Below are 23,795 nucleotides of genomic sequence, written 5' to 3'. Positions count from 1 at the left end.
CTGTCAGACAGCCAATCCTCAATCCATACCAGTAGCTCACCTCGAACACCATGGGCCCTCACCTTACTCAGCAGCCTCCCGTGTGGCACCTTATCAAAGGTCTTTTGGAAGTCTAGATAGACCACATCCACTGGGTTTCCCTGGTCTAACCTACTTGTCACCTCTTCAAAGAATTCCAACAGGTTTGTCAGGCACGACCCCGCCTTACTAAATCCATGTTGACTTGTTCTAATCCGACCCTGCTCTTCCAAGAATTTAGAAACCTCATCCTTAATGCTGTTGAAAGAATTTTGGAGAATTTCAGCAGTACATCATGTGCATGATACACATTGTGCTTTGGTGGTGAATGAAGTGCTAATCAAGCAGGCTGTTTTGTTCTGGATGGTGTTGAGCTTGGGTGTTGTAGAGTTATACTCATTGAGACAAATATTTGGTATTCCACCACAGTCCTAATTATGGCTTGTAGATGATGTCAGTTTTTCCCAGGTTTGCTACCGGTACCACGAGATAGTGAGGTGAGGAACGGGCAGCGAGTTCAGCTTAACACATGGTTGTGCAGCTGGTACAGGAGGGAGGACTTCAGATACTTAGACCATTGGGATGTCTTCTGGGGAAGGTGAGACCTGGACATGAAGGATGGGCTGCACCTGAATTGGAGGAGCATGAATGTCCTGGGTGGGAGATTTGCTCATGTGGTTCGGGAGGGTTTAACTAGTTTGGCAGGGGGTTGGGAACCAGAGCTACATATCTGAGAGGGGGGTGGTTAGAAATGGGGCAGTGACAGGGTGTAGTGAATCTATCGGGAAGGTTATTCATGTCATGGGACAAAGGAATGGTTAAAGTATGTCTGCTTTAACGCAAGGAGTGTCAGAAATAAGTGTGATGAACTTAGAGCATAGATCAGTACTTGGGACTATGATGTTGTGGTCATAACAAAACATGGGTTTCACAGGGACAGGAATGGTTACTAGATGTTCCAGGGTTTAGAATGTTTAAAAAGAACAGGGAGGGTGGGAAAAGAGGAGGGGGTGTAGCATTGCTAATCAGAGAATGCATCACAGCTACAGAAACAAAGGTTGTTGAGGAAGGCTGGTCTACTGAGTCAGTATGGGTGGAAGTTAGGAACAGCAAGGGAGCAGCCACCTCATTGGGGATTTTCTACAGACTCCCTAATAGTAGTACGGAGATTGAAGAACTCATAGGCTGGAAAAATACAGGGCTGTTTTTATGCGTGACTTCAACTTTCCCAATATTGACTGGAACCTCCTTAGTGCAGATGGTTTGGATGGAGCCGTTTTTGTCAAGTGTGTTCAGGAGGATTTCCTTACTCAATATGTAGACAGGCTGCCGAGGGGAGAGACTATTTTGGATTTGGTGGTTGGCAATGAGCCAGAACAGGTGTCCGATCTCGTGGTGGGAGAACACTTTGGTGATAGTGATCACAACTGCCTCACATTTACCATAGACTTAGAGAGGAAAAAGAGTAATTACCTTGGGAAGATATTTAATTGGGGAAAAGGAAATTATGACGGTATCAGACAGGAGTTGGGAAGTATTGGGAGCAATTGTTCCACAGAAAAGGCACAACAGACATGTGGAGACTGTTCAAGGAGCAGTTGTTGCGAATGATGCACAAATTTGTTCCTCTGAGACAGGCAAGAAGGGGTAAGATTAAGGAGCCTTGGATGATGAGAACAGAGGAGCTTCTCGTTAAAGGAACAAGGCAGCTTACCTAAGGTGAAGGAAGCAAGGATCGAGCATAGCTTTAGAGGATTTGTGAGTTTTGAGAAGATTTGTAGCTCAGGTTGAGGTTCTGGATATAGGCTTGCTAACTGAGCTGGAAGATTCATTTCCAGACGTTTCATCACCCACTACATAACATCCTCAGTGGGCCTGTGGGCAAAGCACTGTTGATAATTCTTGCTTTCTATTTATATGTTTGAGTTTTTTGGGTTGGTGACATCATTTCCTGTGGTGATGTCATTTCCTGTTATTTTTCTCAGGGGATGGTAGATGTGTTTGTTCATAGAGTTCTGGTTGGTGTGCCATGCTTCTAGGAATACTCGTGCGTGTCGCTGTTTGGTTTGTCCTAGAATGGGTGTTTTCCATGGTGTCCTGCCTCCTCTGTATGTAAGGATATTACTGAGAGAGGGTCATGTCGTTTTGTGGCTAGTTCATGTTTCCTGGTGATAGTTTTCTGCCTGTTTGTCCAATGTACTGTTTGTTACAATTCTTGCACGGTATTTTGTAAATTACATTAGTTTTGCTTGTTATCTGTGTAGGGTCTTTCAAGTTCATTAGCTGCTCTTTTAGTGTCTTGGTAAGTTTATGGGCTACCATGATGCTAAGGGGTCTGAGCAGTCTGGCAGTCATTTCCGAGATGTCTTTGATGTAGGGGAGAGTGGCGAGGGTTTCTGGACGTGTTTTGTCTGCTTGTTTGGGTTTGTTGCTGAGAAATCGGTAGACTGCATTCATTGGGTACCCATTCTTTTTGAATACACTGAATAGGTGATTTTCCTCGACTCTGGGTAGATCTTCTGTGCTGCAGTGTGTGGTGGCTCATTGCGATAATGTTCTGATGCAGCTTTATTTGTGTATGTTGGGATGATTGTTTCTGTAGTTCAGTATTTGGTCCGTATGTGTTGTTTTCCTGTAGATGCTGGTTTGAGGTTGCCCATTGGCTGTTTGCTCTACTGTGACATCTAGGAATGGCAGTTTGTTGTTGCTTTCCTCCTCTTTAGTGAATTTTATGCCAGTAAGGGTATTATTGATGACAAACCAGTCCTTGGCCAAGGAAATGCTGACTACACTATTAGAAGACCCAAAGACACACGCACGAAACACCACCAACTTAATCAGCAAGGACAGTATCGTCAAGCTAGTCAAGCCTTACCACACACTTCACCTTCAACAACAAAACCTACAGACGAATCAACGGAACACCTGGGATCTCCAATATCAGGGTTCTTAGCAGAGGCAGTAATGCAGAGACTCGAACAAACAGCTCTGCAAACCATCCAACCCAAACTTTGGGTCCGCTATGTGGATGACACCTTTGTCATCACTAAATGAAACAAATTTGAGGAAACCTTCAAGGCCATCAATAATACCCGTACTGGCATAAAATTCACTAAAGAGGAGGAAAGCAACAACAAACTGCTATTCCTAGATGTCACAGTAGAGCAAACAGCCTATGGGCAATCTCAAACCAGCATCTACAGGAAAACAACACATATGGACCAAATACTGAACTACAGAAGCAATCATCCCAACATCCACAAATGAAGCTGCATCAGAACATTATCCCAATGAGCCACCACACACTGCAGCACAGAGGAACTATATGCAGAGCAGAGGAAAGTCATCTATACAGTGTACTCAAAAAGAATGGGTACCCCATGAACGCAGTCTGCCAATTTCTCAGCAACAAACATAAACAAGCAGACAAAACGTGTCCAGAAACCCTAGCCACTCTCCCCTACATCAAAGACATCTCGGAAATTACTGCCAGACTACTCAGACCCCTTGGCATCATAGTAGCCCACAAACCCACCAGCACACTAAAACAGCAGCTAATGAACTTGAAAGGTCCTGTACAGACAACAAGCAAAACTGATGTAATTTACAAAATACTGTGCAAAAATTGTAACAAACACTACATTGGACAAACAGGCAGAAAAGTAGCCACCAGGATACATGAACATAACTAGCCACAAAATGAGATGACCCTCTCTCCATTAGTATCCTTACATACAGATAAGGAAGGACACCACTTCGACTGGGACAACACATCCATTCTAGGACAAGCCAAACAGCGACACACATGAGTATTCTAGACCCTTGGCATTCCAACTGGAACTTTATCAACAAACATATCGAGTTAGACCCCATCTACCATCCCCTGAGAAAAGGAACAGGAAATGACATCAGCACAGGAAATTATGTCACCAACCCAAAGAAACCCAAACATATAAATAGAAAGCAGGAATTATCAATTGTGCTTCGCCCGGAGGCCCACTGAAGATGTTACCTAGTAGGGTGACGAAATGTGTTGAAATGAACCTTCCAGCTTAGCGAGCAAACCTACATCCAGAGCTTTAGAGGATTACAGACTTACTAAAAAGGAGCTCAGGAATGAACTGAGGAGAGCCAGGAAGGGGCACGAAAAAGGCTTGGCAGGAAGGATTAGGGAGAACTAAAGGCATTTTACTCATACGTGAGGAATAAGAGAATGATCAGGGAGAAGGTAGGGCCGGTCAGGTTTAGTGTAGGGAACTTGTGCATGGAATCTGAGCAAATAGGGGAAGCCCAAATGAGTTTTTTTGCTTCGGTTTTCACTAAGGAAATGGACGTTGTTGTGAATGAGAACTTTGAGGAGCTGGGATTCAGACTTGAACAGATCAAGTTTGATGGAGTTGATGTGCCGGACATTATGGCAAACACTGATTGATAAGTCCCCAGGGACAGACCAGTTTTATCCTAGGTCGCTCAGGGAAGCAAGAAAGGAGGTTACTAAGCCACTGGCAAAGATATTTGCTCCTTCACTATCCACAGGAGTCGTACCAGAGGATTGGAGGGAGGTGAATGTTGTTCTTCTTTTCAAGAAGGGGAATAGGGAAATCGCTGGCAATTACAGACCAGTCAGTCTTACGTCTGTGGTCAGCAAGGTTTTGGAAAGAATTCTGAGTGATAGATTTATGACTATTTAGAAAAGCATAGCATGGTTAAGGCAGTCAGCATGGCTTTGTGAAGGGTAGGTCATGCCTCACAAATCTTACTGAGTTCTTTGAGGAGGTGATGAGACAGGTCGACAAAGGTCTAGTAGCGGATGTGGTGTATATGGACTTCAGCAAGGCATTTGATAAGGTTCCCCATGGTAGGCTCATTCGTAAAGTCAGGAGGTATGGGATACAGGGAAATTTGGCTGTCTGGATTCAGAATTGGTTGGCTGACAGAAGGCAGAGAGTGGTTGTAGATGGAAAGCTTTCTGCCTGGAGGTCAGTGGTAAGTGGTGTCCAGCAGGGCTCTGCTCTTGGGCCTCTGCTCTTTGTAGTTTTTATAAATGACTTGGATGAGGAGGTTGAGTGGTGAGTTAATAAATATGCTGATGATACAAAGGTTGGAGGTGCCGTTGATAGTATCGAGGGCTATTGCAGGCTGCAGTGTGACATAGACACGATGCAGAGCTGGGCTGAGAAATGGCAGATGGAGTTCAACCTGGATAAATGCGAAGTGATGCATTTTGGAAGGTTGAACTTGAATGCTGAATATAGGAATATAGGATTCTTGGCAGTGTGGAGGAACAGAGGGCTCTTGGTGTTCAAGTGCACAGATCCCTCAAAGTTGCCACCCAAGTGGATAGGGTTGTTAAGAAAGCATATAGTGTTTTGACTTTCATGAACAGGGGGATCGAGTTTAAGAGCTGCGAGGTTTGCTGCAGCTTTACAAGACCCTGGTGAGACCACACTTGCAATATTGTGTCCAGTTATGGTCGCCCTATTGTAGGAAAGATATGGAGGCTTTGGAGAGAGTGCAAAGAAGATTTACCAGGATGCTGCCTGGACTGGAGGGCTTGTCTGATGAAGAGAGCTTGACTAAGCTTGGACGTTTCTCTCTGGAGAGAAGGAGGAAGAGAGATGACCTGATCAAGTTATACAAGGCATGGATAGAGTCAATAGCCAGAGACTTTTCCCCAGGGCTAAATTGACTGGCACAAGGGGTCATAGTTTTAAGACATTAGGAGGAAGATATAGAGGAGACATCAGAGGTATGTTCTTTATGCACAGAGTTGTGAATGCATGGAACGCATTGCCAGCAGTGATGGTGGAAGCAGAGTCATTAGGGACATTTAAGCAACTGCTGGACATGCACATGAACAGCAGTGAATTGAGGGATGCGTAGGTTAGGTTATTTTATTTTAGAGTAGGAATAATCCTTGGCACAACATCTTGGGCCGAAGGGCCTGTTCTGTGCTGTAGTTTTCTATCTTATACTTAGTGAAGAATTTATAGCTTCTCATCTGCTCTTGTGACCATAGTATTTGTGGTGGAGGCAGATTCAATTGCGGCTTTCAGGAGGGAAGTGAACTATTATCTTAAAAATAACCATGTGTGGATTTGCAGGGAGAAGATGAAAATGATTTGGAGTTAACACAAACACAATAGGCTGAAAGATGGCTTCCTGTGATGCAACAACTCTGTGACAGAAATGTTATTTCAAGTAGACTTAGTGATGTTGACTGGAAAAACACTGCAAGTAAGAAGAATAGTGTGGACAAGTTCAATGCAGATTATGAGAAAAGGTGGAATGACACATGTGATGGTGATCAAATTACTGGTTGAGATGCTTAGAATCCATGCAGTCATTAATTTAGATCAAGACTGATTTCTATTACAACTCAATTTCACTGCCTTTCTTCCCCTTGATACTTTTGCCCAACTAAAATCTTCCAACTGCAACTTTGAAAATCTTATTTGAGCCAGAATCTGCAACATTTCCCCTTTGTTTGCAAATTGCTTCCCTGATTTCACAGTTTCTCTATCTACCTATTGATTCTCTATATGATCTTAAATACCTCTGTTAGGTCATCCTTCAATCTTCTAACCTCAAGGCAATACAAGCTAATTCACCTTTTAAACCCAGGCATCATTCTGGTGTATCTGTGCAGTACTACTCCGAAACCAACATTTTTTATCTTTTCTAAACTTCAAAGTCCAAAACTAAATGTAGTTAGGAAGAGTTTAAATGAGACTCTGGGAAACTAATACATTGCTTTTGTATTTGAATTCTAACAAATTTCTGCATCATCTTGTAGACTTGCTTTTGACAATTTGTGAACATTGACACTTGTTCAAAAGCAAAACTGCAAATGCTGAAAATTTGAACAAAATGGATAAAGTTGGAAATACTCAGCAGGTCAGGTAGCATCAAAAGAGACAGAAAAAGAGTTAAAATTTCAGTTGAGTAATCTTACACCAGGATTATGTGTAACCTTTTCCAATCCAAAAATGGAAGCCCTTATGCTTCCAAACATTGAACATTATCTGTCATTGTCTTGTCAATCTCTTATCTATGTGTATTTGTAATTTCCTGTCCTCAACTGCACAACTTATTGATGTACAGTTCATTTGTTCATCCAAGTCATTAATGTCATAAAATAATAAATAATCTGGTGTAAAGAAACACTTCAGCCTATAATACCCATACCAGCTTTTTGAAAGGGCTAAACAATTCAACATAGCCCTGTAAATTTTCTCTTCAGTGCTAATCCTTTTCCTGTTTAGAAGCTATTATTCAATCTGTCTCCACTATTTCTCCCAGGCAGTACATTCAAGATCATCATGTTTTGAATGTAGTATTATGCCAAAAATATAAATTTAAGGGCATGCAACCTGAATGCATAAAACATTCTGGACAAGGCAGGTGACCTAAAGGCACAATAAAGGTAAATGGGTATGATTTAATTACTGTTACAGAACATGTCTGCGTGGGAACTGTATAGTCATGATATATGACTCTTGGGAAAGACAGATAAGAAGGAAATGAAAGTAGAGTTGTGCTGATAATAAGGGATGGAATCAGTATATTAGTAAGGGAGTGTCTTGATCGAAAGAACAATGCGTGGAATCATTTTAGGTGAAGCTAAGAAACAGCAAAGGCAGCAAACATAGGTTTAAGTTATGGTGTGGGACATGGAATAAATATGAAACGAGAAACTACAAAGTTATCATTGGATGCCTTCAACATGTATATAGATTGGTTAAGCTAAATGAGCATGAAAACTGGAGGATAAGTATCTGGAGTCTGTTTTTGGATGGCTTTCTAAAACATGGTGTTGAGGAGCTGACTCGAGGATAGGCTATTTTAGATCTAGTATGATGTAATGAAAAAGTGCTAATTCATAATCTTGTTATATAAGAATCTTTAGGGATGAGTGACCACAATGTGATATAATTTACATAACATTGACATTTTGATAGTAAGGTAGTTCACCGTGACACAACAATAGTACTTTAAAGATAATCAAATGACTACAGCAATTATACATTCCTTCAAGGTACAAAACTCAACAAAGATCAGTCAATGAGGGATGTTGAAAGAAGATTAGGCATTGTAAACGATTAAAATAAAAGGTTTATAATGTTAACCTGAAAATCTGATAGGCTTTCAGAGTATAGCAAAATGAGGTCTAAAAATCTGATAAAGAAAGGGAGGACAGAATATGAATGCAATTTAATGAAAAAGCTTAATGACAGTCAAAGCTTTCAGAAGTATGTTTTTAAATCAGCACATAAGAAAAGCTTCACTCAGATGAATGTTGGACCTATTCTAGGCAGAGTCAGCAATATTTATAATGAGAAATGGCAGAGAAGTTAAGTAATTTTTATCACTGAGGAGGATACAAGAAATCTCCCAGGATTAAAGATCTGCATCGAGAGAGAATGATAAGTTGATGGAAATTAATATTTAATAAAAATGTTATATTGGAGAAATTTTGGTGCTAAAAGTTGAGAAGTCCACAGAACCTGATATTCTACAAACCAGAGTGTTGAATGAGGTAACTGTCGAGATAGTTGATGCATTGGTGATCTTTCAAAATTCTGTAGATTTGTGAACAATTCCTGATGATTGGGAGCAGATCATTGTCAAAACACTATTTCAGCGGAAAGTGAGAGTGAAAACAGAGAACTACAAGTCTGTTAGCCTTATATCATTTCATGAAAATGTTAGAATCTATTAGAAAAGATGTGGTAAATGGATGCTTGAATGATAACGATCTGATTGAACATAGTCAACATTGATTTGCAAATGGGAAGTCGTTTGACAAGCCTGTTGGAAATTTTTGTGAATGTTACTAATAAAATTGATAAAGGGGAGTTAATGGATGAAGTATTGAATTTTTGAGAAAGATTCTAATAAGTCCTGAACAGGAATTTGGTTAGCAAAACTGAGACACATGCAGTCGGAGGCAATATACTGGCAAGGATGAAGCATTGGGTAATTGTGACTAGTGGTATACTGCAAAGATCACTACTTGAGCACCAATCATTCACAATATATATCAATGATTTGCATATGTTGGAATCAAATGTAATATTTACAGATGATATGAAGCACTATTTTCCCTGGAGCATTGGAGGCTGAGGGGTGACCTTAGAGCTTTATAAAATCATGAGGGGCAGGGATAGGATAAACAGGCAAGGTCTTTTCACTGGGGTGGGGGAATCCAAAGCTAGAGAGCATAGATTAAAGGTGAGAGGGGAAAGATACAAAAAGAAATCTAAGAGTCAACATTTTCATGCAGAGGATGGTACATGTTTGGAATGAGCTGCCAGGGGAAGTGATGGAGGCTAATACGATTACAACAGTTAAAAGGCATCTGGATGGATATTTTAATAGGAAGGGTTTAGAGGGATATCGACCAAATGCAGGCAATTTATATAGGATATCTGGTTTGCATAGATTAGTTGGACTGAATTATTTGTTTCCATGCTGCATATCTGTAAGCAGGAATGTATGTTGCAAGGAATATTAAAGTGACTCCAGGAGATTTAGATAGGCTTACTGAGTGGTTGACAACATGGCAGGTGAAATATAATTTGGAAAAATGAGAAGTTATCCAATTTGAGAGAAGAGACTTGTGCACTGTACTGTATTTGTTAAATGATAAGAAATTAGAAAGTGTAGATACATATAGGGAACTATGTATGCTTGTTGCTAAGTCACTGAAAGCTAACATACATTTCAACAAGCAACTAGGAAGGCAAATAGAACTTTACTCTTTATTGCAAGAGGATTTGAGTACAGGAGTAGTGAATTGTTTCTTTAACTATATAGAAGCTTGGGCTTGACTGCATTTAGAGTACTGTTTGTAATTTTGCTCTCCTTATCTCAGGAAGGATTTGTTGCTATAGAGGAAGTGCAACAAGGTTCACCAGACTTGTTCTAGGATAACAGGAAAGAAAAAAGTAGAAAAAGTGGATCTGTATTTTCTAGAGTTTCAAAGGCTGCAAGGTGATCTCATTGAAACTTCCTAAACATTTAAAGGGATAGACAAGGTAGATACAGGTAAGATGTTTCTCCTGATTTGGGAGTGTAGAGCCTGGGGCTCAAATTAAAAATAAAGAGGATGCCATTTGGACCAAGATGAAGGGAATTTTTATTACTGAGGATTGTGAATCTGTGGAAGCTCAGATTTTGGGTGTTTAAAATCGAGATTGATAATCAGAAATCTATCAATGGCATTAAGAAGATAAAATGGCTACAAGGCATTGAAATGTTTGATCAGTCATGATTGTATTAAGTGGTGGAGTAGGTTTGAGAGACTTAATAAAGAACAATACAGCACAGGAACAGGCTCTTGTGACCTCCAAGCCTGTCCCAGCACATTTTGCCCTTCCCAATAAAATTGGACAGGACCCATATCCCTGCATTCCCTTCCTCTTCATGCTTCATCCAGGTGCTTCTCCAATGCTGCTATTCTGTCTGCTTCCACTACCATCTCTGGCAACATGTTCCAGGCACTCACCAGCCTTTGAGTGAAAAACATCTCTTGCACATCTCTTTTAATCTTCCCCCCTTGCACATTGAACTGGTGTCCCCTAATTGTTGACCGCTCGCTTCATGCTTTCCACTCTATCCATTGCCATTCACAATCTTATAAACTTCTGTCAGGTTGCACCTCAACTTCCTGCATTCCAATGAAAACAAACCTAGTCTATCCAACCTTCCTGCATAGCTAAAATACCCATACTAGGCAACGTCCTGGTAAACCTTTTCTGTAGCTTCGCCAAAGCATCCACATCCTTCTGGTAGTGTGGTGACCAGAACTGTTTGCAGTATTCTAAGTGTGGCCTAATTAAAGTTCTTTAAAACTGCAGCATCACTTGTCTATCCTGATACTCAAAGCCCCTTTCAATGAACGCAAGCATGCCCTTGGCCTTTCTTATTACCTTATCTACCTGCACTGCCACCTTCAGTGATCTGTGGATCTGCACACTCAGATCTCTCTGCATATCAATACTCGTAAGGGTTCTGCCATTCACTGTACAATTTCCACTTGTAATTGACCTTCCAAAATGTATCACTTCACATTTGTCCGGATTAAACTTCACCTGCCATTTTTCTGCTCATGCCTCCAACTGATATATATCCTACTGTATCCTCTGACAATCCTCCTCACTTTCCACAACTCTACTGATCTTTGTATCATCTGCAAACGTACTAATTAGATCAGTTGAATTTTGTTCCAAATCATTTATGTGGTCACGAACAGCAGAGATCCCACACTGATCTTTGTGGAACACTACTAGTCACAATCTCCATTCCAAAATGCATCCTTCCACTGCTGCTTTCTGTTTCCTATTACTAAGTTAGCTGTGTATCCATCTTGTCAGCTCACTCCTGATATCATGTGACTTCATCTTTTGTACCAGTCTGCCACGAGGAACCTTGTCAAAGATTTTACTGAAGCCCATGTAAATGATATCAACCACTTTCCCTCATCAATCATCTTTGTCATCTCCTCAAAAAATTTGTTAGTGAGGCATGATCTCCCCCACGCAAAATCATTCTAATAAGTCCATTCACTTCTAAATGCGTATTGACTTTGTCCCTGAGAATCTTTTCTCATAATTTCCCTACTACTACCATTAGACTCACAGACCTGTAATTTCAAGGATTATCCCTGTTACCCTTCTTAAGCAATGGGACAATATTGGCTATTCTCTAGGACTTCCTCTCTCCCTATGTTCCTATCATCACTCAATGTTTAAAAATAGATTTCCCCTTGATACTTCTGGTTCTTTTTGTGAATTATCATAAATCTGTGCCTTCTGATTACTGAACCATTTGCCACTGATAACAGTTTATTTTTATTTCCTTTAGCAAAACTCTTAATGACTTTGCATAACGTTATTTGCCCACCCATGAAACATCTCAGCTGTAAGAACAACACACTATTTTTTCTAACCTCTCCATGGAACTGAAATTGTTCATCCCTAGTAATAATTCAGGAAAGATATATTTTTCAACCCCATTCTCCTGCCATTTCGCCATAACCTTTTGATTCCTTTACTAATCAGCAGGTTTCTAAGCAATACCCTGATACTTGTGACATTATGTCATCAAATCTCATCAATACTTTGGAAAAAAAATCCTTTTCAGATGTAGCTTTATAAGTCCCTCAATTATACGACCATAAGATATAGGAGCAGAAATTAGGCCGTTCAGCCCATCAAGTCTGCTCTTTCATTCAATCATGGCTGAGAAGTTTCTCAACCCCATTCTTCCATTTTCTCCCGTAACCCTTGATACTCAAGAACTATCTATCTCAGTCTTTAAATATACTCAATGACCTGGCCTCCACAGCCTTCTGTGGCAGTGAATTCCATAGATTCACCATTCTTTGGCTGAAGAAGTTTCTCCTTATTTCTGTTCTGAAAGGTCTTACCTTTACTCTAAGATTGTGCCCATGTCCTTGTCTCTCCTACCACTGGAAACATCTTCCTAACATCCATTCTGTCCAGGACATTCAGTATTCTGTACATTTCAATTAGGCCACCCCTCATCCTTCTAAACCCCATTGAGTAAAAACCCAAATATGTTCCTCATACATTAAGCTTTTCATTCCTGGTACCATTCTTGTGAGCTTGCTCTGAACACCCTCCAGGGTCAGTACATCCTTCCTGAGATATGGGGCCCAAAACAGCACGCAATACTCCAAATGTGGTCTGATTCAGAAGTACAGCTCTACTTTTATATTTAAGTCCTCTCAAAATAAATGCCGTCATTGCATTTGCCTTCCTAACTACTGACTCAACCTGCAAGTTTACCTTGAGAGAATCCTGGACTAGAACTCCCAGGTCTGTTTGCACTTCAGAATTCTGAATTTTCTCTCCATTTAGAAAATAGTCCATGTCTCTATTCTTCCTACCAGAGTACATGACCTCACACTTTCCCATGTTGTACTCCATCTACCATTTCTTTACTCACTCTCCTAATCTGTCCAAATCCTTCTGCAGCATCCCTGCATCCTCAATGCTACCAGTCCCTCACCTATCTTTGTATTGTCTGCAAACTTAGCCAGAATTCCCTCAGTTCCTTCATCTAGATCGTTATGCTGCCTCAATGACTTCAATTCACTTATCATTTTTGTGATTGCGCTCCCTGGATTCTGGGAACTCAACTCCAGTGCTTACCCAAAGTTCTGTCTGCAGACAGCTAGCTTCGCCAAACTGGTACTACTCCTATAGTTCTCTGAATTCTGATCTTGCTCAGCTGCGCCATGCAAATACTACATGTGGACTTCCTTCATGCCTGCACTTCACAGTTACATGAAGTATTATGGTTCACAGACTTTTTTTGAGCCCTAAGAGTCCCAGGACAACTACTGTGTTTAACTGCCTGGAATCTCCTTATAGCCCTTGTGCTGTCTGAAACCACATCTTTGCTTCAGTCCCTTCTCAGTTTTGACTAATTCTGACTGTTCTGTGTGATCTATTGAAAATGTTACAACACGTCCTGCTATTATTACTAGGCAAAACCAAGCATAGCTGTTCCTGAATGTTATGAAATTTACACAGGTGACTTGTAAATTACAAATGGAAACAGAATAATGGATTTCATCACAAAACATTGAGCAGAACTTTTTTATCTTTCTGTTTATAAAACTGAAGATTTTGCATGCCTTATTAACAACTTTCTCATCTTGTCCTGCCAGTTTCAAAAGTTTGTGTATGTATCGTTGTGTCTCTGTTCTCACAATCTGCTTAAAATTACAGTATTTTGTTTATTTTTCAAGCATCGATGAAGTTTTATTTGCATTAGTGTTTATGAGGGTTCTGCACCACCAGTGTTAGGCTGACTGGCCTGTAGTTACCCGCCTTTTTCTTATTCTTACCTTTATGATCCCTTTTTGAACAGGTATGAAATGTTTACAATCCTCAGGTGCTACTTTCACATACAACTTCAACCATTACTTCAACCACTACAACATAGTGTGGCCTGACCATATCGTGGTGACTTCCCTACTTTATACAGTGTAGCCAGGTACATCCCTATTGTGAATAGCTTGATAGCATTGCTTGTCACATCTTGCCAATGATAGAACTTTCCCAGTATTCCTACTTTGTGATATTTTTCCAACACATATCTTCAATTTGTGTACTTCGCAAGCTTTATCAAGTGCATTTATAAGAATATCAGAATAGCTGAGGATCCGAACCCTACACGATTACACTGTGTACAGATTTTAACTTCTGTGAGGAAGTGACAACTCAAATGAACTGTGTTTAAACCTATGCTGTGGTGTACCACAACTTCCATAAATATTACACAAGAAAAGGTTAATGATTCAATTCAAAACTGTAGGGATTCAGGGTAATTTCTAGGAATCGATAAAACTGGTTGAACCATAGGAAACAATGTGTAAGTGTTTGAGTTATGTATGATTGCAGAATAATGAGTGGAATGCCTCAAGGCGCAATGCTGGAATCACTGCTGTTTCTAATTTATGTAATCACTTTTGATGTAGAAACTGGTTAAATTTGCAGATGATACCAGACTAGGGACTGAAAGTAGTTTGGAGATAACAGAAGGAGTTGGACAAGATATGTAAATTGAACAATGGCAGAAAAATATTCATGTAAAGGTGATGTCACCATAATTTTACTGGACCATCAGGCTACACTCTCATTCAAGAGAGACGATTGGTAGTGGTTTCACTGGAAGGTCACCACACCTCCACAGAGGGACGAGGTTGAGAGGGAAAATCCTTTGTGGTAACCAGCCAGTGCAGGAATTGAAGCTATGCTGGTTGTCCAGCCCAAGTAAGCTGACTGATCCCCTTAAACATTTATGTCAGGTATAATAGAAAAAAACAGATTACTAATATGCCATGAATAATTCCACAGTCTTGCTAGATGAACAAGATCTAGTCATAGGATCCCTTATGTGGAAGCAGGCCATTTGGGCCATTGATCCTCTGAAGAACATTCTTCGGAATGCTCAGACCCATCCTACTGCCCTATCCCTGTAACCCTGCATTTCCCATGGGTAGTCCACTGACCTGCCAATCCCTGAACATTATGGGCAATTTAGCATGACTAACCCATTTAACCGGCACATCTTTGGACTGTGGCAGGAAACTTGAGCACCTGGTGGAAATCCATGCAGACACAGGGAGAATGTGTAAACTCTACACAAATAGTCGCCCGAGAGTGGAATCGAACCAGTGTCCCTGGTGCTGTGAGGCAGCAGTGCTAATCACTGAGCTACCGTGCAGCCCAATAGAGTCCAAGTAAATTAAAAATTAAACATGATTGATTATTGCACATTAGTAATCAACAAAGCGAACAGGATCACAAAATACAAGATCAGAATAGGAAAATGCAATTTATAAGATACATTGATTGAATTTCATGGTGATTGAAATTGCAGTTTGAATAATGTAAGCAGTTCTAGTCACCAAGAAATGAGAACTTCAAAATGCAGGGGTCAGTGCAGAGAACGGTAAGGTTTGGTGACAGTATGGTTTATCATTACCTATTTCTAATATAATAATGTTTGCTGAATGTAGGTACCCAGGATATCTAATTAGAAGAGATGAGATTCCCTACAGTATGGAAACAGGCCCTTCGGCCCAACAAGTTTACACTGACCCTCCGAGGACTAACCCACCCAGACATATTCCCCTACCCTATATTTACCCCTGACTAACGCACCTAACACTATGGGTAACTTAGCATGGCCAATTTACCTGACCTTGGATTGTGGGAGGAAACTGGGGCACCTGGAGGAAGCCTACGCAGATACAGGGAGAATGTGCAAACTCCATACAGACAGTTGCCCGAGGCAGGAATTGAACCTGGGCCCCTCGTGCTGTGAGGCAACAGTGCTAACCACTGAGCCGCCTTAGATCCATTTTCTAAACCATGACCGGTACAATCCGAGAAAGACATGTGCAGTGGACAAGTGTGAACCCTGCCTGCAAGTTATTCTCCAAATCGTTTGTGGGCGGCACGGTGACACAGTGGTTAGCACTGCTGCCTCGCAGCGCCAGAGACCCGGGTTCGACCCGGGTTCAATTCCCGCCTCAGGCGACTCTGTGTGGAGTTTGCACATTCTCCCCGTGTCTGCCCGGATTTCCTCCGGGTGCTCCAGTTTCCTCCCACAATAAAAATGTGCAGGTTAGGTGAATTGGCCATGCTAAATTGCCCGTAGTGTTAGGTGAAGGGGTAAATGTAGGAGAATGGGTCTGGGTTGGTTACGCTTTGGCGGGTCGGTGTGGAGTTGTTGGGCCGAAGGGCCTGTTTCCACACTGTAAATAATGTAATGTAATCTAATCTAATCCCATATACCGGCTCATTTGAAACTTCATTGTTCCTTTATTGTCACCTGGTCCATGATCTGAAATTCCTGCTCTGACCCTGCTATGGGTGTAGATAGAGCAAATGAATTGTAACTCATCATCACTTTCTCAAAGGCAGCTTGGGATAGGTGACAAGTAAGAGCCTTGTCAACGGTGCACATGTCCCAGGAGTGATAGTGTTAAAAGTAAACCTTTAGAGATTGACTTTTGGAGTAGCACCAAATCACACTTTCTTTGCAAGTGGCTTCAACAACATGGCCATGACTTGAAAAGTCATGTAATTGGTGGTGGGTAAGGAAAAATGTTGGCATAGTGGTAATGTCACTGACCTAGCAGTCCATAGTCTATTGGCCCAGTTTAATACTCTAGGATATGGGTTCAATTCCCACCACAGCAGATAGTTGAATTTAAATTAACCTGGAGTGGAAAGCTAGATTCAGGAATGGTGACCATTGAAAACATTGTTGTTTCAACCCATTTGGTTTACTGATGTCATCAAGAGATGGAAATCTCCCATCCTTATCTAGTCTAGTCTATATATGATTCCAGACCCACAGCAATATGGTTAACTCTTAACCATTTTCCAAGAGCCACTTACTTCAAAGGCTCTTGGAAATGAGCAACAAATGCTGGTATTGCCAACAAGATCCCCATTTCATGAAAGAAATAATGCAAGGCTGTTCTGACAATTGCTGTCAGTTTGTACCGACATCTTGTATCTACTTTTCATTTTTGCCTGTGACTGCTTAGATTCTTGTCCCTTTAGCCTTGCTAAAGACCTCCAATTAGTTGTTATGCCTTCGAAACTATTCCATTGGCTTTCCAAAATTCCTCTTATTTTGATAACCTAATTGCTCCTTTCTTCCTAAATTTTGTTTCCATGTAATTTCCTATTTAAGTGCTTCCTATCCTTGTCCAAGGTTAAAAATCACACAACATCAGGTTATAGTCCAACAGGTTTAATTGGAAACACACTAGCTTTCAGAGCGACGCTCCTTCATCAGGTGAAGGAGCATCGCTCCGAAAGCTAGTGTGCTTCCAGTTAAACCTGTTGGACTATAACCTGATGTTGTGTGATTTTTAACTTTGTACACCCCAGTCCAACACTGGCATCTCCAAATCTTGTCCAAGGTTGTATTTGATGTTATGCCATTGAGCTAACCTCAGAAAACTATGGTGCAAACCATCCCATCTAATTGGTGTCAAATTGAAAATCAGAGCTTCTTCTCTGTCTGCAGTCAGACTGCAAATTAAGTCCAGGAACATTGCAAACTTTTCCTATACAAAGATTCTAAGGAAAAAATCCATTTAGTCTTTAAAGGACATGAACAAACAAACCAAAAACTTCATCCACACTTAAAATTTAATGAATATATTTTTAAACTTTTGTTTTCAGATTACTTTTATAATTTTGGATGGAAAGACTATGGCGTGGCTTCTCTTACCACAATTCTTGACATGGTCAAAGTTATGGCTTTTGCCCTACAAGAAGGAAAAGTGGCTATTCACTGTCATGCTGGACTTGGAAGGACAGGTAAACACGGTACCTCTTTGTAGTTTTTATCTGTAGGTGTTTGTGGTCTTCTGTCAGAATTCAATATCAACCAAATACTTATTTGATTGATTATGTTATTTACTAAACCATATTAAAGTTCATAGTAAGTGTCATTGTTTACAATAAGCTAACTTGATTACATGCACAAATGGTAATTAATATCTAACTTAATGTTAGACAGTCTAATGCTCTGCCGTGACTGCAGAATTGTGGGAGTTTCTGCCGAGCATTGAGAATCTGGGCAACCATAAAGCTGCAAGTGTCTGCATCTTGAGGAATTAGCTCTGCTATACTAAGTTGGAGTGTGTAATACAGTTATTATGACATATCAGGGAAGAGCTGTCAGGATGCCTAGATTCAGGAAGTGCTCTTGCATCTTCTATTGGGAAACAATGCATATTTGGTAAGTGATCATGAACAAGAGGCCATGACTGCAAGGTAGGCAGTTTACATGTACCTTTGGTACATTACTGAAGATGCTTCTGCCTTTGCTGTTATTTAACAGACTGAGATTCTTGCCTGTTTGGATGAGAGTAAAATTGCACCTTAGATACGCTTATGGCAATGTTATACAGCAGATCTTCAAGTCGGGGCCATGTTCTCTGCAGTCATGACCAGGAGTTCCAAAATATCAAGGTTTCTTGCTAGATGCTTGAGTTAAGGTGTTCAAACACATACAAACACAGCAGGCTATTTAGCCCCTCAAACCTTTCCATCATTCAGTGAGGTCAGTGCTGAAATGCACATTAACTTCATGAGATCCTTTGTACTCTTAGTTGGCAAAAATATATCAATTTTGAATTGAAATCAATAATTTCTCTGCCATCAATTGGCTGTAGGAATGTGTTCCAGACTTCTAACACCAGAAGTGTCTCTTAATTTTATTATTGAAATATCTTGGTCTAATTTTTAAGATATTGCTCTTAAACTTAAGGCAAATAGAGAGAAGCTAATGATCCAATTAATCTCATCGTGTTGGGGAGGTGATTGTTATTTGATGCACTTACATACTGGGTATGAGAGTGACATACATGGGTCTGCAGCTAGAGGATTAAACTTAGTGTTCAGTAATGTAAGAAACTCTTTCTTTCTTCAGAATATCTTGCCTAATGTTCAGTGCAGTTTTTTCTTTGGTTATTACCAGACCATGCATTACCCTGTGGTTTTCAAGGAAGTGATTGGTATCTCCTAGATCATTGGGATGTGTTATTTTTTGAGAAGTTATAGAAAGTCTTCTGCGGACATTTTCTCACCCCAGTTCATAGGAGCATTTAATCTGACAATGGAAATTCACCTTTTTGGACACAGCTATTTTTACATATATATTTCCTTTGCTGCTTGGTTTAGAGATATTTCATTCTAAACATCTGAAATTTTATCTGACATGCCTTTACTATAATGTAGGAAAAACAAAAAAAGGTTTTATTTCTATATTGCATATTCAAGTCAAAGGATATTTAATTCTGAATAACTTTGTTTAATTTTGATATTCCCTTGTATCTCCTTAGGTGTACTAACAGCTTGTTACCTAGTCTTTGCAACAAGAATGAGTGCAGACCAAGCAATACTGTTTGTTCGTGCTAAGAGGCCAAATGCAATTCAGACTCGTGGGCAGTTGTTGTGTGTGCGGGAATTTTCCCAGTTCCTGATTCCATTACGAAATGTATTTTCCTGCTGTGATCCAAGAGCCCATGCTGTTACAGTCTCTCAGTATCTCATTCGCCAGCGCCACCTGCTGCACGGATATGAAGCACGACAACTCAGACATGTCCCAAAAATAATTCATCTGACCTGCAAATTGTTATTAGACTTTGCAGAAAACAGGCAATTGATTGAAGAAGGTAATATAGAAATCCCAGATCTTACAGCTGAAATTGAAAAAACAGTGTCACAATTAGGGGTAGTGCAACTGGATAAAGAATTTGATGGCCAAGGCTTTGATATGGGAGATCATTTTGAGCACACTGTGACTGAATTTATTCCCAACGATTCAGCATTGATGAGTGAACAAGAATTTGACCCTCTTTGGAAAAGGCGTAATGCAGACTTCCTTCAGCCATTGTCTCATTTGAAAAAACGTCTCAGCTACAGTGAATCAGATCTTCATAGAGCTGAACTCTTTACAGAGCAAAGTGAAACACCTTTTACAGTACCCACACAGGTTGCTTTCTCCAGCAAGTTCCATCAGCAAAGTTTGTCTCAGCTCAATCTCAGACAGCCCAGTCCAATGCCAGTGGACACAAATCAGATCAGCCCAACAGTTCTGAAAGTACCAGAGCTTTGTCTTATTAAGCAAAGTCCATCATTTACTTTTAAATCTAATCAATGGGAATGTCAAAAATCTTGTAATGCAAATGACCCAAAAGTGGAATCTCCTCTTTTTGTAAGGAGAAAACTATCAAAAGAAATTCATAGAACATTTTCCTTAAGATCATCAACTACAGCTGCTGCGCTGAAATATTTGATTTCTGAAGCACCTGATACACTTATCACTTCTCATGGCACTAGTGATATTAATGCAGAAGAATGTACGAGGACCAGTGCTGCTAGTAAACAGAATGCCAGGCCTGCTAAGGAAAGTTTATTCTCTTCTTCAGTTTGCAAACAATCTACAGATAAAGCTTCTTTAAATCACAAAAAAATGTTTGTGTTTGGGGATGAGGAAAGAACAGCTAACTGGTCAGCTGAAGATGTTCCATGTATCACTATACAGTCAGAATTGAGCATTGAAGGAAGAAGGTTGGCAGCAGGAAAAGCCATGGCATTTTGCATGGATTTTGATGAAGAACTCATGGATAAAGTTGAAATGTGGCAGGTAAGTTATTCTGCAAAATGTTTGTAATACAAACCTAAATATTATGATTTCCACTTCTGACATGAATGATATAAGATCAGTTCCCATCTTTCACCTTTTCTGACTCTTTCCGACTAATTCACTGTCTCCTAGATTTTAAATATCAACAAACCCCTCAATTCAACACAGACTATCATTGACTCTGTATTATACTTAAAAAAAACTGGCAGTGACATGAAACACAGGATTTTCAATCTCTTTAGCCATGACTGGGCCTCACAAAACAACACCTCTTCCCACCTCTGTAGCACCTTTGAATTCCTATTTATTTTTATCAATAGCAGTTACCTTCACAGTTTAAAGAACATTTGAAACTGAAGTTTAGTGGAAGCACATACCTCGGCTCTTCAAGATTATTGTTTATGATTTCCAATTTCACTCTGTTTAATTCCAAGAAAACAGTGTTGTATATAATGCTGATGTAAAAATTGAATTATTGGCAGATTGTGAAGACGTTTTTACAAATCATTAATTGTTTACTCATATGTAATAACCAAAGAAGGTCATGACTAATCAAATAACCAAGACTGAGCAACATGAATCCCATTTTAAAACAAAATGACAACAGCGTCTTACATTTGGGTGGATTTATCTTATTTCTCCAGATTGCAGCTGAAGAATGCTTGCCTAAGCAAGGAGAATTTTTGAATATTTGTGAAAAAAGACACATTTTGTTGAAGCTTTATGTCTTGCGCTCATAGGACATTTGCTAGAATACCCATGACAAAGGAAAAACAGCATTTATAGTCTGAGAAGTGAGTGCTGACTGCTAGAGGTGTATCATGGAAGTTGGGCCATTTTAGATTGGACCATTTTCTGTCAGTTAACTGCCAAACTTCCTTTAAATTTAAACCAGGCAGGTTGGTCAATGCATTTTGCTGAGGAATGAACTAGAGAATGTCTGTCACTTATTTTGTTAAATTGAAGCAAGCACAATGTGTGAATATATTGTATTAATATGTACAACTTTGAAGTGTGTCACACAAAGTCTGAATGGCAATCTGAAATTGTTTGTCTGTGTAATTCTTAGGATTATTTAGCAAATTTTGTCCAATTGCATAATTTCTTCTGATGTTGGGCATTGCTTTAACTTTTGCAGTATGAGTTGATTGACTATGAACAGTTTATTAAATTTAAACAAAAAGTGATGCTTCGAGAACTAAACTGGTCCGGCAGCATCTGTGAAAACACAATCAATTAATTTTTCAAATCCAATATGACTTCTTCAGAATGGATGAACAGTTTAAAGTTTAAACAACATCTGGCAGTTGACTGTCAGTCATCTCCGAACTGGATTATTTTCTATGACAGTGCCTTTATCAATTGGAGTTCACTGAACAATCAAACAGCGCAGTCTTCTCATAGTATATGTTTTTTTTGTTTTCCTGTCTACATTGATATCCTTAGGATCGTCCTGATAAGTACAATCTAAAAAGCTTTGACAAATTATTTAATTATACTCCAACATTGCACTACCCCTGACTGCTAATATTTGTTAGTTTTTATATTGTGTTTCTTTTCTGCTTTGTTACATGAAGTTAAAAATCGCACAAAACCAGGTTATATAGTCCAACAGGTTTAATTGGAAGCACTAGCTTTCAGAGCACTGCTCGTTCATCAGGTGGTTCTGTCCTAATGAAGGAGCAGCGCTCCGAAAGCAAGTGCTTCCAATTAAACCTGTTGGACTATAACCTGGTGTTGTACGATTTTTAACTTTGTACACCCCAGTCCAAAACCAGCATTTCCATATCATTGTTACATGAAAGTTGTAAACTTTTGCCATTTTTGCTCAATTCATCTGGTATATTTTTGCAGTCATCAAATGGATGAATTTCGATCCTATTTGAATTTTATTTCAATTTGAGCATTAACAATAAAATCAATTTAAATGGTCCAGTGAGAATTTCATGTGTCAACCTAATGTGAGCGGCCTCCTAAACATACGATATAAATTGGTGAGGATGAGTGATAAAAGTGTATTTTTGACAAATTGCAATATCACCTATTGTTTTAAATTTTAAAACTTAGAAGCAGTGGTAGCTATTAGCCTTCCTGGGTCTTATTTATTGTTGCTGAAAGTTAGTTGACCAATTATAATTACTGTTTCTGAAGATTTTATATTAGAACAGGCATTCTTAATACTTTTTGGTTCTGAGGTCTTTCCACTTCAATCCCTCCATCTGTGTTATAAAAATTGTATAGAACTCCTGTAACGCAACACAAGTTTCGCTGTAAAAAATATATATCTAGTTTATCTTATTGAAGGGAATACATACCTATATTCATAGATTATGTGGAGAACTGGAAGGTATTAAACTGTTTGGTTACTTTCAGGATTAAAATGGGGTTTTTACCAAACGTTTGAAAGGGACCTGTGTTTTCTTGAAAGGAAGGTCAACAGTTTAACGTGGGCTGTGACCCGTCTACTAGTTACAGAATGTTAAATAACTTTGGAAAATAACACTTGGGGAGATGAGATATAAGGTTAATTGCCTGTAATTACTGGATGACCTGGTTTTGGAAGAAACTTTGGGCATTCCTGTGCTGATGGTTACTTAGCAACTCTTTCTGGATTTGGTTTTTGGTTTCACAATCCTAGGGGGTCAAAGAGGAAGGGACGGAAACCTTCAAAGCTGTAGTCTGGCTGCAAAATCGCCCCCTTTTTGGCATACCTGATAAGAGTTTCCACACGTCAGTATTTTGATTAGCTTGTGAACCTGAAATTCTGAACTGGGACCACTGTCCAAAGACATGAATACAGAGGAACCTTGATTATCCGAACAAGATGGGCAGGCACTATTTTGTTTGGATAATTGATTATTTGGTTAATCAATTCAATGCGTTTCCTCTGGGGCTCGGAATTTTTTATTATGTCTGCTTCCCGTTCAGAAGACAAGCTCTCGCACACCCCCAATACTGTCCACCGCCTGCCCCCAACACTGCCCCACTGCCTGCCCACCCCAACCCCCCCGTCCAACACTGTCCCACTGCCCGATCCCCCAACCCCCCATCCAACA

At 39.9% G+C, this 23,795-nt stretch overlaps 1 protein-coding gene across 7 annotated transcripts in view; it reads left to right on the top strand.

Annotated features, from left to right (window-relative positions):
• The window catches only part of ptpdc1a (protein tyrosine phosphatase domain containing 1a), a 146,209-nt gene that overhangs the window by 102,380 nt on the left and 20,034 nt on the right, over nt 1–23,795 (top strand). For all 7 annotated transcript variants that reach the window (XM_043708008.1, XM_043708011.1, XM_043708012.1 and 4 more), the window contains 2 exons: nt 17,766–17,903; nt 19,433–20,739. In XM_043708008.1, coding sequence (XP_043563943.1) covers nt 17,766–17,903; nt 19,433–20,739 — 1,445 coding nt within the window. The remainder of the gene's footprint in view (nt 1–17,765; nt 17,904–19,432; nt 20,740–23,795) is intronic.

This window comes from Chiloscyllium plagiosum, chromosome 18 (genome assembly GCF_004010195.1).
Source record: "Chiloscyllium plagiosum isolate BGI_BamShark_2017 chromosome 18, ASM401019v2, whole genome shotgun sequence".
NCBI classification, from domain to species: domain Eukaryota; kingdom Metazoa; phylum Chordata; class Chondrichthyes; order Orectolobiformes; family Hemiscylliidae; genus Chiloscyllium; species Chiloscyllium plagiosum.
Note: the sequence above shows the minus strand (reverse complement) of the source record. Positions and strands in the feature narration are given on the sequence as shown.